This window comes from Mastigoproctus giganteus, chromosome 6 (genome assembly GCF_048544385.1).
Source record: "Mastigoproctus giganteus isolate SK-2022 chromosome 6, ASM4854438v1, whole genome shotgun sequence".
Lineage (NCBI taxonomy): Eukaryota > Metazoa > Arthropoda > Arachnida > Uropygi > Thelyphonidae > Mastigoproctus > Mastigoproctus giganteus.
This window is the reverse complement of record NC_143580.1, coordinates 119,845,483-119,860,912: the sequence shown is the minus strand read 5'-3', so window position 1 is coordinate 119,860,912 and position 15,430 is coordinate 119,845,483. Positions and strand designations below refer to the sequence as shown.

Here is a 15,430-nt window from a genome sequence, read left to right as displayed (position 1 = left end):
CAAATTGCAGCAGCTGGAGACTAGGCACCTGCGAGATGATTTGATTGAGGTGTATAAGGCCTTGAATGGGTTGAGCATGCTGAATTCTGATGGGATTCTTCCACTTGTCCAGATTACTAACCTAAGGGGTTAGTAATCTGAACAAGTGGAAATTTGCCTTTAGCCAGCGGGTGGTTAATTGCTGTAACAAATTTCCATCTGTCGTTGTGGAAGTTGATAGGTTAAATAAATTTAAGGAGGAACTGGACAAATATTTAGAGGGGATTGTTTTGTAATTTTTTTTTTTTTTTTGCTGATGCTGCATAAGCTCATACCACTTGCTTTCTTGCATCACATGCTACTACTATATATATAAACTGGACAGGGAAAGCAACAGGAAACTACCCTCTAAAGATCTGGCAGTTACGTAATCATTGTAGCACAACAGGATGGTGATGTTGGGCCCGGCGTCATCAACCCAGGTCATCAACTTGCAAAATCGGGACATAGAACTTACGAAAAATCTTGAAATGTAGAAAGCTAGTGTCAAAAAAGAAATGCACAGGAATGGTATTGATGTGCTTGGAGTGGTAGGGACAAGATGGAGTGAAGTGAATTTGTAAGTGGATACTATAAAGTTGTACACTCTGAAAATGGTGGCAGATGGGGGTGGGGGGCTACTACTACTTTCAAGTGTGGCAATAATCATGACAAGAAGATTCATGAGAGCACTAGTAGATGTGGAATCGTTGGGACTTACCATGGTGACAGATTTGTGGAAAATTCTGTTGGTAATTATACAAGTTTATATGTCAACCTCAAATGGTGCTGAAGAATTAGTTGAGGAGACATATGAACAGTTGGAGGAATTAATACAGAAAACCAGATTGAGACGTGATAATTATGGGGAATTGGAATGCAGTGGTTTGAGAGAGAAGGAAAGAAAAGGCTGTGGGGAACTTTGGTCTAGGTGTGAGAAATGCAAGAGGTCAAAGCTTAGTGGAGTTTTGTACAAAAGAGAAAGGGGTAGCAGATACGTGGTTTAAGGAACCACTCCGTAGAAGATATACGAGGGCGGTTCAATAAAGAATTGCCCTCACCTACTTCCACATATAGCAGAGTCATGATATTTTGTGTGTAGTAGCATCATACATATCTCTGTACTAAAGGTGTAAAATTTTAGACCTGTGTCTTAATTTGTTTTTCTCTTACAGAGCTGAACATGTGACGAAGATGAAACCAGAGCTGTAATCCGGTATCTGTTCTTGAAGGGGAAATCTAAAGAAATCCATGAGGAGATGACTGCTGTATATAAGGATGAAGCCCCATCCTAAGGCATTGTGAAGCTGGTATAGACAGTTTAGGTGTAGTCGGACAACAGTAGAATCTGAGCCCATTCCAGGTTGTCCCCATCGATGACAGCACAATCAGAAAAGTGGAGTCATTAATCATGAAAGATCGCAGGGTATCTGTGCATGAATTGTCCCAGGAGGTGAAGATTAGTGTGGGCTCTGTTGAAACAGTCCTTCATGACCAACTCCATTTAAAGAAATTGAATGCAAGATGGATTCCCCAATTAACTGGTTTCCAGAAGGCTGATCGACAACAGAACTCACAAGAGTTGTTAGAACTGTGCCAACAAAATGAAGACTTTTTCTCTCATCTAATCACTTGGGATGAAAGTTTGATACACCATTTAGACTCTGAAAATAAAAAGCAGTCAATGGAATGCCGACATCATGGTTCCCCACGTCAGCAGGAAATGTCTTGCTGAAGTGTTTTGGGATGAGAAAGGCATAATAATGACTTATTACCTGCCAAAAGGTAGAACAATTACAGGTACCTATTATGCCAACTTACTCACAATATTATGGGAGAAAATCAAAACATGTAGGCATGGCATGCTGTCCAAAGGTGTGAGAATGCTTCAAGACAATGCCCCAGTTCACACTTCTGAAATTGCAACAACACAAGTGACCACTTGTGGATATGAAATACTGCCCCATCCAGCCTACTCACCTGCTCTTGCACCATTGGATTTCTTGTGTCCTTCCCTCAAATCATTTCTTTGGGGGAAACCAACTTCCCTAACGACGAGACACTTATTTCTGAAACAGAGTCATGGTTCAAAGACCAACCTCACTACTTCTACAAAAACAGTATCCGTAACCTCATCCATCAATGGGAAAAATGTGTAAATATACACGGTGGCTATGTAGAGAAGGACTAAAACTTGTGCCAAGAATCAACAGGCTAGCACCTCTCCAGCTAGGTCAGGGTGATTCTTTATTGAACCACCCTGGTGACTCATAAATGTGCCAAATTGATTACATCTTAGTTAAACAAAGGTACCATAACCAAGTACAGAAAGCAATGTCCTATCCAGGAGCGAATGGAGATTCAGACCACTCACTCATGAAGATGGAATATAAATTGAAGTGCCCGAATAAAAGGAAATTATTCATGAGATGGAATACTGAGAAATTTAGAGGGAGAGGGTGCAAAATATGTGTTTCAATATCTGACCAATGTTATTGCTACTGAGGAGACTACGAACAATCTAGCACAAAATTGGTCTTTATTCAAGGATATGACTTGTAAAGCTGCATTGGAGGCTCTGGGGAAGAGTGAAAAAATTAGGAGGAAGCCTTGGATCGCAGATATTTTACTGCAATAAATGGATGAAAGGAGGAGACTGAAAGGCCAAAAAAATGATGATCAAAGGAACTACTGAAGAATGAAATTAATAGGGAATGTAGGAAGGTAAAAGAGCAGTGGTGGGCAAAGAACTGTCAAAGAAAAGGCCAAAAAAATGATGATCAAAGGAACTACTGAAGAATAAAATTAATAGGGAATGTAGGAAGGTAAAAGAGCAGTGGTGGGCAAAGAACTGTCAAGAGATTGAAATGCTCGAACAACAAGGTCAGGTAGACTTGGCGCATAGAAAAATCAGAGTTAACGAGAAAAGGTAGCGGAATTCAAATGAGAGTAATGCAGGATGAAAAGGGAATGACAGTACCAAATTTCGAAGAACAAAAGGTTAGATGGAGGAGATGTTGAAAAACTTTATGAAGATTCAAGCACATAAACATGTAGGAATATGGCACTAGAAGAACAAGAAAACATGGAGGGGGAAATATCTAAAGTTGAATTCAACACAGCCTTAGTCTCTTAGTAATAAGAGAGCACCAGGAATTGACAACATACCTGCAGAGCTTTTAAAATATGGCAGAGAAACTCTGATGAAAGCCTTATTTGAACTGATAAAGAAGATATACAGAGATGAGTCTTGGCCAGAGGAATTCTGCACACCAATCATAATCTCCATACCCAAGAAGATGACACCAACAGTATGCCAAGACTACAGAACTAAAAGTCCTTCTTACCCATGCATCCAATGTTCTGCTGAAAGTTATCAAAGTCTGCATGGAGAGTCATATTGAACAATTTCTGGATGACTCAAAGTGCTGTTTTCACAGAGGCCGATCAACGAGAGATGCTATTGGAACATTGAGAGAGAAAATGTATAACATGGGAAGAAACCTCTGTTTTGTTTATTACAAGAACACATTTTATACAGTAAACTGGAGAGAACTGTTCCCATTGCTTGAGAAAATTGTATGCAAGAAGATTTTTGGACTGATCTATGACTTATATAGAAGACAAAATGTGGTGATAAGAGTGAGGGGAGAACAGACAGCAAAAGCTAAAAAGAGAATAAGACAGGGATGCTTACTTTCACCTGGATTGTTCAATGCTTTTGCCGAAGTGATAATAAAGGAGGCGCATGGGAATAAGAAGTGGGGGGGGGTCAAAATAGGTGAAAGTATGTCAGGCCATACTAGCAGGTTGCCCTGCTATGCTGCAAAAAATGATCAGAAGACTAAATAAGAAGGTGCTGAAGTATGGAATGAAGATAAATAAGACAATGATGAAAAAAGGTCAATTCCCTTCTGAATTGAGATCAATGGAGTAAGAATAGAATAGGTACATCACTAAGTATCTGGGACAATTATTTTAACAGGACATTTCATGTCAAACTGAGATTCAATCCAGAATTGCAACAGCAAAACAATCTTTCAAGAATAAACTGTCATTGATTACACAGAAGATGTCACAGGAAATTAGGAAGAAGATAATAATGACATATATCTGGTCAGTGGCACTATTGCAGCAGTATTAGGATGTGTAGAAGAACAAAGGAAAAGTCTAGGTAGAATAAGATCAACTACTAAACTCAAATGGGTAGGTCATGTGATTTTCGGTGGAGGAAAAATGCCCTAGGGGAAGACCAAAAAACACCTTCATTGGGACATTGCTGGATGAAGCAGGACTTTGAAATTTTAGAAACTAATACAAATGAAAGACAAAGGTGGAGACAGCTCATCAGAGGAACTGACCAGTCACAAGACTGAATTAGTGATGTTGAGTATTGGTGGGAAGGAAGAAAGAAAGCTTATGCAGCATCAGCCAAAAATAAAATAAAAATCTCATCTGCACATCCCCTATAACATTTGTCTTATTTTTCCTTAAATTTATTCATATTGCTCACTTTCACACATGTATCCTGCAGCAATCCTTTTTAATTTATGTCTTCACGTGTGTGATTGTTATTTGAGAACAGTAAGATGCTAATGGCATCTTACTCTCTCTTGGACTCTTCTTTCTCAGCATTACTTTTCTTCTAAAGAAATCTTAAATCCACTGTGTCACAGAATTTTGTTTCTGCATCTGCAGCATGTCCCCAAAACCTCTCAAGCTTCTAGACTTCATTCTGAAGAGGGCAGCCAGATTAATTAATGACCCATCTTTTTAACCATCTGTCTATTCAGTTTCTGTTGCTTATAAATACTCCTGGGGACACTGTTCTTTTGAATTGGCATCTGTAATTTCCCTACTCTCTTTCAAATCAGGAATCTGTGGTTATCAGAGATTCCTGATTCAACTTCAGTGTCAGGACCAAACATTTCCCTCTTCCTCATTTATTCCTTCTACTTCAGTTTTCTTACAACCTTACTTCTCAGAAATTACAGTCTACCTGTCTTTTCAGCCTTCAATTCATTCATCATGCTAAGTGCTCTATAGGTTCTAATTACTTCCATGTTCAGGACCTTTATTTAAAAAAGAAAAAAAACATCTGTAGCACTTATCATACAGGATAAAATATAATAAAACATTGTCCCATCTGTTTGGCATCTACAGTTCATTTGTATAATTGGCCATATATATACCATACTCTGGTAATGCTTGAAAAATGAATTTAATTCATTCTGCTGATTCTTCATTCAATCAGTTGTCATTGGTGAATTGAAATGGAATCATACTTTTGCCTTGTTCTTGTATCACATGAGATTTAGATCAGAATTGGAATGGGCCAGGTTAATTAGTTTATTTTTCATTTGCATGTGTGCCTAGTTTAGAACAGAGGGTTCAGTTCTTCAGAGATAGCCAAGATGTCAATATATAACACAACATTAAGGGGTTTTTGGCATAAGGAATGTTCCCAAGAAGCAGTCCATACTATGATAATATATATTTATCAACCAAGACTTCAGCATCTTCGTTGTAAATCATTAGTTCTCTCATGCATACATAGTACATTTAAGAACTGACAACTAGTTTGTAACATATCAATTTTAGTAATAAGCAGGACCATTCTGGTTCTGTTCTTTGGTTTTTATTAGAAAATATTTCCAATTTCTCACTAACACTACCTCATTGGAACCAAAGCAATCAGCATCTGATGATCTACAGTCAAATGTTTTGGGAGACACACTTGGCATAGTACCAAACACCTGTGTAACTACCAGCTTCCAGATTTATTGCTGTCTACAACATCTAGTTGCTTTCTTAAGACTCAATTTAAACCATAGTATGCCAAGTGGACTAAAGATCATCTCACTCCCTATATCTAACACAGATAAATGCAAACTAATAGCTAGTAAATGCTCTGGATACATGCAGTGAGTACAAGCAAGTCGCATATGAATCCCCAAACATAACCCTGCCTTCCCCCCCCCCCCTGCCATTATGCTTACTTTTTGTATGAAAACTATATTTCTATATAAAATTAAATTGAAATTAGAAAAATATCATAAAATAGTAATTATAATATGATAAACTACCATTAAAAATATCCTACACTTCAATAGTGCAGAAAGTGAAGAGTGCGCAGTGGGTCTGGACCCAGGCAATTCCCTATAAGCCTAAGCTAAATTGGCAGTCTCTCTAACCAGCTCTTCTGATTAGATAGACTCTTACCCTTCAGTAACTCTCTTAATAAATACATATAACAAAATTTATTCCATTTAAGACCCCCCCCCCTTTTTTTTTTTGTTAAATACAATTGAAGGATAGCCATTTTGGTTATATTTAATTATATTTTGAACATTCTGAGTAGCAGCCACCTTGTTTCACAATGAAAATTGAAATAAAAATATTCCCATCAAAGTACCTAAATTTAGTATTTGGTTTAGATCAGAGGTGAGTTTATTTATGAGATCACATAGGTAATTTCATAAGCCACTTTTCATTTCTGAAAAGGTATGCTAAAAGTGTCAGCTAATATTTGGTCCATTATACATTCATGAAAAGAATGATTTTTCTATTTTTATCTTACTTCTAGTATTGAATCTTTCAGCTTCCTCATCCATCCATCTTCCAATACATGCTCTATCTTCTGGAAGCAGAAGCTGGGTATGAGCAGGATAAAACCAGAAAGTGGCAAATACTGCATCAATGCTATGATCATTATTACTTAATGCTGGAATAAGTGTACCTGAAATGTTTAATGCATTGAATTAAAGAAAAATGTTTAATTTTTGTGTAAGTGATTTAAACAAAAACAATGTTCATTCATACAGAATCAAATTGTATATTTGAAATCTTAAAATTTACCGAGGTGACATAAATCACACTTCATTAGATAATGAATGGCATTTTAAAATTTGAAAGATGATATTGAGCTTAATGCATTACCTGCATCAAAAATGAAGATTTTTAACATATTAAAAGAAGAAAGATAAATCACATTGGTCCATCTGATATGAATGACAAAAGTACTGATGATGCTGTACAAACAATGAATGAATACTTTCACATGTGAAAATGTTTTAGAGATATGGATACGAGAATTAAATAATTTTATGATAACTAAAAGTAACCTGGGCACCTGAGGCTGATAGAATCCATTCCATTATCTTAAAAGCAAAAGAGGTAATCAAACCATTTTGCTATAATAATGAGAACATCCTTGAATTTAAGGTAAGTCTATTATTTGGAGATCTGCAAATGTATCTTCTATTCACAAAGGTGGTTTAGAGGATGAAGTGAGTAATTACAAACCTGTAAGTTTTACTTCTATACCAATGAAAAATTATGGAGTCCATAAATAAACGTATAGGTTTGTGCTATAGCATCATGTTTATACGTAGCCAACTATTAAGTAGTTACAAAATTGGCATCATTTAAGTATATCTCATGTTGTGCATGCCTTGACAAGTTGTCATGGTATTGCACTACCTCGAATAAGCAACGCTTCTGAGAAGACTACTGTTACTTATTCTCGGCGGATACCAACACCTGGACCATTTTAGAGCATATTGGCTCTTCATCAGTGGGTGGGCAGGCACCCTGGTGTTGCAAAGTATAACTCCTATACATTATAGCACAAACCTATATGTTAGTTAACTTCTTTGTAACCTGAGGCTATTTCCCTAAACAAATTATTTAATTTTCAATTACTAAACACCTTCAGGTATCTCTTATATTGTGGAGTTATACTTCACAACTGGGTTATCATCATTACAACACCAGGATACCTGCCCACCCACCGATGAAGAGCCAATAACCTCTGAAACGGGGCCGTCTGGGTGTTGGTATTCACCGAGAATAAGTAACAGTAGTCTTCTCTATTAGAGAAGCGTTACTTATTTGTTGTAGTGCAATACAATGTGAAGGCATTCACAATTGGGATATACTTAAATGATGCCAATTTTGTAACTACGGTCAGTTCTGCTATAATGCAGTACATGTGTTCCTAAAAATTTCATTATGGTATTTTGCACATTAAAAACTACAAGGGTTATCGGGTATGTAAAAACCCGCAGAATTCCAGATATCGGTATTATTGCAAATGCAACAAGATTGATTTTACTACCTGTTTATAATTAGATTGTGCTAACAGAAAAAAAAAAAGAAAGAAAAAACCTATTTATTTATTAGTCTGTAAATTCCATGTTCTCTGGTCGATTTTTATGTTTTGCTGGATGAAAAACCCACAAGTTCTGGGGAGAAAAGGTTTGCTATCTACGCCTGAGACAGACTAACTGAGCCATGGGGTGAAAAAAGCTCATAAAAGTTCTTTGCGTCATCGACGGGATTCAAACCCAGTCCTTTTCCACCCGGTGTGGGGAAGATGGTGATGATACCACTGTGCTAGCTACCCACACAGACGCACTAACAGAAAAACCCAATAAACAGGGAACTGCAAATTGTTTTATGGTAGTGACCTCCAGAAATTTGATGTGCTCCTTCGCTCACGAAATTTATGTTCGAACAGAAAAATGTGACTCCTGAAAACGCGAGTTGGCCTACAATATTGTCTGTTATCTTTTGAAAATAAAATTTAAATCAAATGACAAGTGTCTCCCCTACCAATACAACTACACATTTGATGTTTGACATTTTTGAAGCTTTGAAAACTTTTATATATTGCTGTACAGGTTGGTGGTAAGTTTTGCATTCACTTGGTTTTACTCGCAGATGAAACAGCACACGACCCAACGTGAAAATCGCATTATAATCGCATTGATTATAATGCGATTATAAATTATTCGCATTGCGAAAATGCACATTATAGCAGAACTGACTGTACTCGGTAGCTGGCTTCGTATAAACCTGAGGTTATTGCCCTAAAAAAATTATATAATTGTCCATAAATAAAATAACATGAGATAATCTGGATAGAAAAGGAACTCGAAGGCATGGATTTTTTAAGATGAGATCGACCGATGAGACCAATCTGATTAGCAGCTACAAAGGTATAAAGAAAGAGGATGAAAACAATAATTTTGACATCATTACTTAGATTTTTGTACTGCTTTTGAATCTAAACAAATGCTGTTTATGTGTAAGCCACACGAACAGTAGTTATACAGATTAGAGCAATGTGGTAGTAAGGATAAGTTACTAAATTACTAAATTCCCTTTATTTGAAAAAAAATTACTTCAGCAAAACGGTACGTTGGCAAATACATAAAGTATGAATTTGATAATTATAGCAGGAGAGAAAAGGCTTTAATGTGTCATTAGACATGGAAGTTCTTTCCAACATATCAAAACCAAATAAATTGCAATGTTATTCCAATACTAAACACAATCCATTTATGTAGAGGTGTGTGTGTGTAATAATAGCCTTCATTTGGCATAAATTTAGAAGCATTTTCCCAGGGCGAACCCCTTTCTTGAGTTCGAAGTGACTTGTCAATATGGGTCAACTTCCCAAAAGGTTGGAAACTGGTGCATTATATTTGCCTGTGGTTCCAATGATAATGGAGCAAATCTGACAGCCAGTGAAGAAACAGACAAAATTCACCAGAAGAGGTTGAAGTATTTTGAATTGATCATCAAGCACATCTCTTATCTTTATTTAATTCATTTTAGTAAAATACCATTTTTTTTTCAAGTAATTTAAACCATTACTCTTAACTACCTGCAGTTAAGAAAAAAAAAAATATTACATTTTATGGAATAACCCTCCTTCACATGTATTACAATTTACACAAATTCAAGTCTAATATCAATAAGTATCTTCTTTCATCTTCAACCCATGCATGGTACTAAGTACTGTGGGTTCTATTACTTTTTATTAAAAAAATTAATAAAATCTAATACTAATAGTATTAGCAGGTTTTTATTTATTTATTTATTTACTGATATTTACTCTACATGTGCCAAAGAGTAACAAATTGTTGGAATAAATTTTTTCTTAGCATTGTGGAAGTGAGTAATTTAAATAAATTTAAAGGTTTGGACAAATTATAGGCAGGAATAGGGAAATGACGTGGTCCTCCCTCCATATTATTTGCATTCAACTTGCCAATACTAATATTAAATGTTCTTAAATTATATTCTAAGGATCTGCAGAAGAAAGAAGTGCAGTGATCATAGTGTATTGTATGAGATTTACTTAAAGATGTAACTACTATCAAGGGCAAAGGGAAGGCTTTTGCTTTCATAAAGGTGACAACAAAAGTTTCAGACAGTTTTTAAATTCTATGCAGTGGGAACAACTGATGATGTTACCAACCAGTAAATAAAAGGGCACCTCCGTAGCCAGGTGGGAAGGAGCAGCAGTGCGTAGCACACGCTTCTTGATTAGACCGGGGTTCGAGCCCATCACCACTGAATGCGGAAAGGTCAGGGAATGACCACCGCATATTCCCGGAGCAATATGGCCTTAGTTGCTAATGCTCCTAAAAACCAAATAACAAACAAACCAACAGTAAATTCTAAATGGGAAGCATTCAGGAAAGTGATCATAAAAGCTACTTGGTATTTTATGCCAAGTAAGAAGTGATGCTATTCAAGGCTGAGACTCAAACAGATGTCAGATGCACTGATAACACCAGTTATACAGAAGAAAAGAAAAGTACATGGAATGCATATAAATTATCAGGGGATACAGAAATCTGCAAGACATATAACTAATTTGCAGTCAAATCACAAAGGGGACAGTTTAAAAAAGGCACATTACAAGAACATTTTGGCAAAGGATTGATTTAAGAATTCTTGGCACAGGAGCTACTGAGGCTAAAATTCACCTGTAAGATTTTATACAACGGTTTTATTCTAATTCATGTTTTGCTGCTAATAGTTTCCAAGAGTCACAGAGTGACTATAGCTTGCTTCAGAGATAATATTTGGTTTCATATTTGATTATAGTAATTTATTTTATTATCACACACTAGCAAGGCTTTTGTGGATTTATTGGATGATTGTTTTCTACATCAGCATGTTCAGGAGGCAACTAGAGGAAGTAATACTCTTGATCAGATTATCAGTAGTGATTCTTCATGCATTAAGAATCTGCAGATAAAGGAACCACTACGTGGTAGTGATCACAGTGTGCTGAAGTGGGATTTACTCAAAGAGGTAACTACCGTCAGGGGTAAAGGGAAGGGTTTTTGCTTTCATAAAGGTGACTACGGTGGTCTGAGACAGTATTTAAATTCTGTACGGTGGGAGCAACTGATGTTACCAACAGCAAATTCAAAATGGGAAGCATTCAAAGAATTTATCTTGGAAGCTACTAGGCTCTACATACCAACTAAGAAACATTGTTCAATGTTTAGGCCTAAATGGATGTCAGATGAGACATGTGGCAGAGAAGAAAAATGCATGGGATACATATAAATTAATGGGTGACATGAAAGCCTATGATAGATATAAACTGGTCTGTAACCAAGTCACAAAGGAGATTAGAAAAGCAAAGGCAGATTAGGAGAAATCCAATGCAAAGAAAAACAACAGAGTTTTGATCCTGCTCAGGTGGCTAACAAACTAAATGAGTATTTTGCATCTACATTCACCCACGAGGAGTTATTCAGGGAGGGAAATGCCAGAGGTGAGTTAAACTCTGCCAGTGAGCTGGATGATTTTGAAATATCTGAGAGGAAAGTAGAGGAGAAATTGTTGAAGATAAACATAAAAAAGGCACCCGGGGTGGATGGGATCTATCCAGTTATATTAAAGGAGGCGGCAAAGGAAGTAAGCAAACCCTTAGCCATAATTATGAGAACTTCTTTGGACTCAGGGAAGGTACCCATAGACTGGAGATGTGCAAATGTGACCCCAATTCACAAAGGAGGATCAAAGGGCAACACAATTAATTATAGACCTGTTAGTTCAACATCTGTTCCAGGAAAATTAATGAAGGCACTGGTTAAAGAAGCATTGCAGGATCACCTAGACAAGACTTCTGTTATAGCTCGGACACAGCATGGTTTTAAGGGAAAGTCTTTCCTGACCAATTTGATTGGATACTATGATGTGGTCACAACGGAACTGGATGCAGGGAATAATTCTGATATCATTGATATCATATATTTGGATCTTGCACATGGAGGCTGCTGCACAAATTGGAGCAGTGTGGCATTGGAGGCAAATTGCTGCTATGGATAAAGGGATGGTTGAGTGGGAGAAGACAGAGAGTGGTAATCAATGGACACTGCTCATCGTGGACTAATGTTATTAGTGGAGTCCCTCAGGGTTCAGTATTCGGTCCATTGTTGTTTTCTGTATTTATAAATGATATTGATGATGGTATATCAAGCTTAATGTCCAAGTCTGTAGACAATACAAAGGTTGGCAACAGGATCTAGAAAAGTTGAGCAGATGGGCTGATAGGTGGCAAGTGAAGTTTAACATTGACAAATGTAAAGTACTACATATGGGAAGCAGCAACCCCAGAGTGACATATCAACTCTGTGGTACTACACTGACAGTGTTAGAGTGGTAGAGATATGAAATTTTCTGAGCAGTGCAGATAGTCTGCAAGAGTAGCTCATAGTGTCTTGTCAATGATATACAGGAATTTTTCTAGCAGGGATAAGGAGGTGATTATCCCCTTATATAAGGCAATGGTCAGGCCACACCTTGAGTACTGTATACAGGTCTGGAGGCCTCATTTTAAGAAGGATGTAGAGTTGTTGGAACGAATATAGGAGAAGGGCAACAAGATTAGTGAATGGAACAAAGGGTTGCTCTTATGAAGAAAGGCTTAAATTTTGCAAATTACAGTGTCTGTTGACTAGGCACCTGCGAGGTGATCTGATTGAGGTGTATAAAGCTTTGAATGGTTTGAGCATGCTCAATGCTGATGGAATTCTTCCTCTTGCTCAGAATAATCATTTGAGAGGGCATAAATTCAAATTGAGGAAAGACAGATATAGGATAGATGTGCGGAACTTTACCTTCAGCCAGCGGGTGGTTAGTTGGTGGAACAGACTTCCATCCTTTGTTGTGGAAGTTGACAGCCTAAATGAATTTAAGGCTGAGCTGGACAGGTACTTGGAACGAACGGAGGGGTGAAATGGGAGCGTGTTTTTTTTTTTTTTTTGGCTGATGTTGCATAAGCTTTCTTTCTTGCATCATATGCCTCTGCTAATGCTAATCAGGGGATACAGAAATCTGCAAGACATAACTACTCTGCAATCAAATCACAAAGGGGACAGTGTAAAAAAGGCACATTACAAGACATTTTGGCAAAGGATTGATTGATTGATTGATTTAAGAATTCTTGGCGCAGGAGCTACTGTGGCTAAAATGCACCTGTAAGATTTTATACAGTGGTTTTGTTCTAATTCATATTTTGTCGCTAATAGTTTCCAAAAGTCACAGAGTGACTATAGCTTGTTTCAGAGATAATATTTTGTTTCATATTTGATTATAGTAATTTATTTTATTGAGAAACTGAAAAACATCTGCTATATTTTTCCTGTCTTCCAGTATAGTTTTGAGAGTGATGGAGTGATGTTTGTTTAACTCTTTGAAGCAGTTTCGGCACTCATCTGCAAAAGCTGAACATGTAATCAGTACGTGTTCTGTTTGTTGTGTGTGACAGATACGACATAGGGGGGGGGATCCTCTCCTTGCAAAGATAAGAGTGGCTGAAATGCATATATTCTATTCTTAATCTTGCAAGTATCACTTCATTGTGTCTATTTTTCTGTATGCTGGATTTCCATGGTTGGAATAATCTTTTAATCTGATGCAATTTGTTAGTGGTTAGTACTTGCCAGTGATGTATCCCACTGTGATGAATAACTTGTTTGTAGTCTGAAGAAGGGATATATTCTGATGCAGAAATGTTGTTGGCTTCTTTAGTAGCTCTGTCTGCTTACTCATTACCATGTATTCTGACATGATTTGGGATCCAGCAAAATCTAATGTTACGATGTTCAAGGAGTTTTGATATTCTGTATTGAATTTGCTGTTGTAGTGGATGTTTGTTAGAATTGATATTTTGTATTGCCATCGTGGAACTAAGGGAGTCAGTGAAAATGATGCTGTTTTGGAAACTTGCAAGGCTCAAGGGGTAGAATTTTTTTCAGCCTGGTCTGTACTTGTTAACAGGAGAGACTGCTTCTACAGGGATGGGATACACTTAAATAGAAAGGTTGCAAGAATGTTTGCTGATGCTATAGAGGCAGTGTTAGGTGGGTTGGAAAACTGCTAGATTGGGGGGATACAAGGACTAATAGATTAACAGTAGCCACTGGCAGAGGAGAAAGTGATTCTTGCACTGCTTCTATTGGAATGAGCCGCAGCCTGGAAAATAAGATGCAGGATAGTTCAGAGACTGTTGGGAATCATTGGGGTACAAATAAACACATAGGTTGTGTTAGGGTAGCTAAGAAAAAGAACAGGTGCATGTATACTAGCGTGTACACCAATGCTAGGAGTTTAGTAAATAAATTTGATGAATTTGAGGTATTGCTAAAAACATCAAAGGCAGATATTGTGGGGATTTCAGAGACGTGGTGTCACACAGATATAAGGAATGCAGAACTGGAATTTGGGGAGTACAATGTCTACAGAAAGGATAGACAGGGTAGGAAGGGAGGAGGGGTTATGCTATTAGTTAAGAAATACATAAAATCCAAGGAAGTGAAGCCAGTCGACATTGCTGGACAGTGCAGTGTCGAGTCACTTTGGTGTGACATAAGCATTGGGAGATCAAAATTGAGAGTAGGAGTGTGCTATAGGCCTAATGACTCTGATGAGTATAATAAGAAACTGTATGGGGGAAATAGAGTGGGCCAGTAAATCAGAGAGTCTTATAATGGGAGATTTTAATTTCCCAGATATTGACTGGAATTTGGGGGCTGGTCACTCACACACACACTAGCAAGGCTTTTGTTGATTTATTGGATGATTGTTTTCTACATCAGCATGTTCGGGAGGCAACTAGAGGGAGTAATACTCTTGATTTGATTATCAGTAGTGATTCTTCATGCATTAAGAATCTGCAGGTAAATGAACCACTAGATCACAGTGTGCTGAAGTGGGATTTACTCAAAGAGGTACAGCGCCTCCGTAGCCGGGTGGGAAGGAGCAGCACACGTTTCTTGATTAGACCGGGGTTCGAGCCCGTCACCACCAAATACGGAGGATGCGGAAAGGTCAAGGAATGACCACTGCATATCCCGGAGCAATATGGTCTTAGTTGCTAATGCTCCTAAAAACCAACCAAACCAAAAAAAAAACTCAAAGAGATAACTACCTTTAGGGGTAAAGGGAAGGGTTATTGCTTTCGTAAAGGCGACTACGATGGACTGAGACAGTATTTAAATTATATACAGTGGGACCAACTGATGATGTTACCAACAGCAAATTCAAAATGGGAAGCATTCAAAGAAATTATCTTGGAATACCAACTAAGAAATAT

General features: G+C 37.4%; 1 protein-coding gene across 1 annotated transcript in view; it reads right to left on the bottom strand.

Moving 5' to 3' along the window:
• Positions 1-15,430, bottom strand: part of LOC150084537 (uncharacterized) — a 260,732-nt gene that overhangs the window by 16,764 nt on the left and 228,538 nt on the right. The window contains exon 14 of the mRNA XM_090375300.1: positions 6,599-6,757. Within this exon, the coding sequence (XP_090231426.1) occupies positions 6,599-6,757 (159 nt within the window). The remainder of the gene's footprint in view (positions 1-6,598; positions 6,758-15,430) is intronic.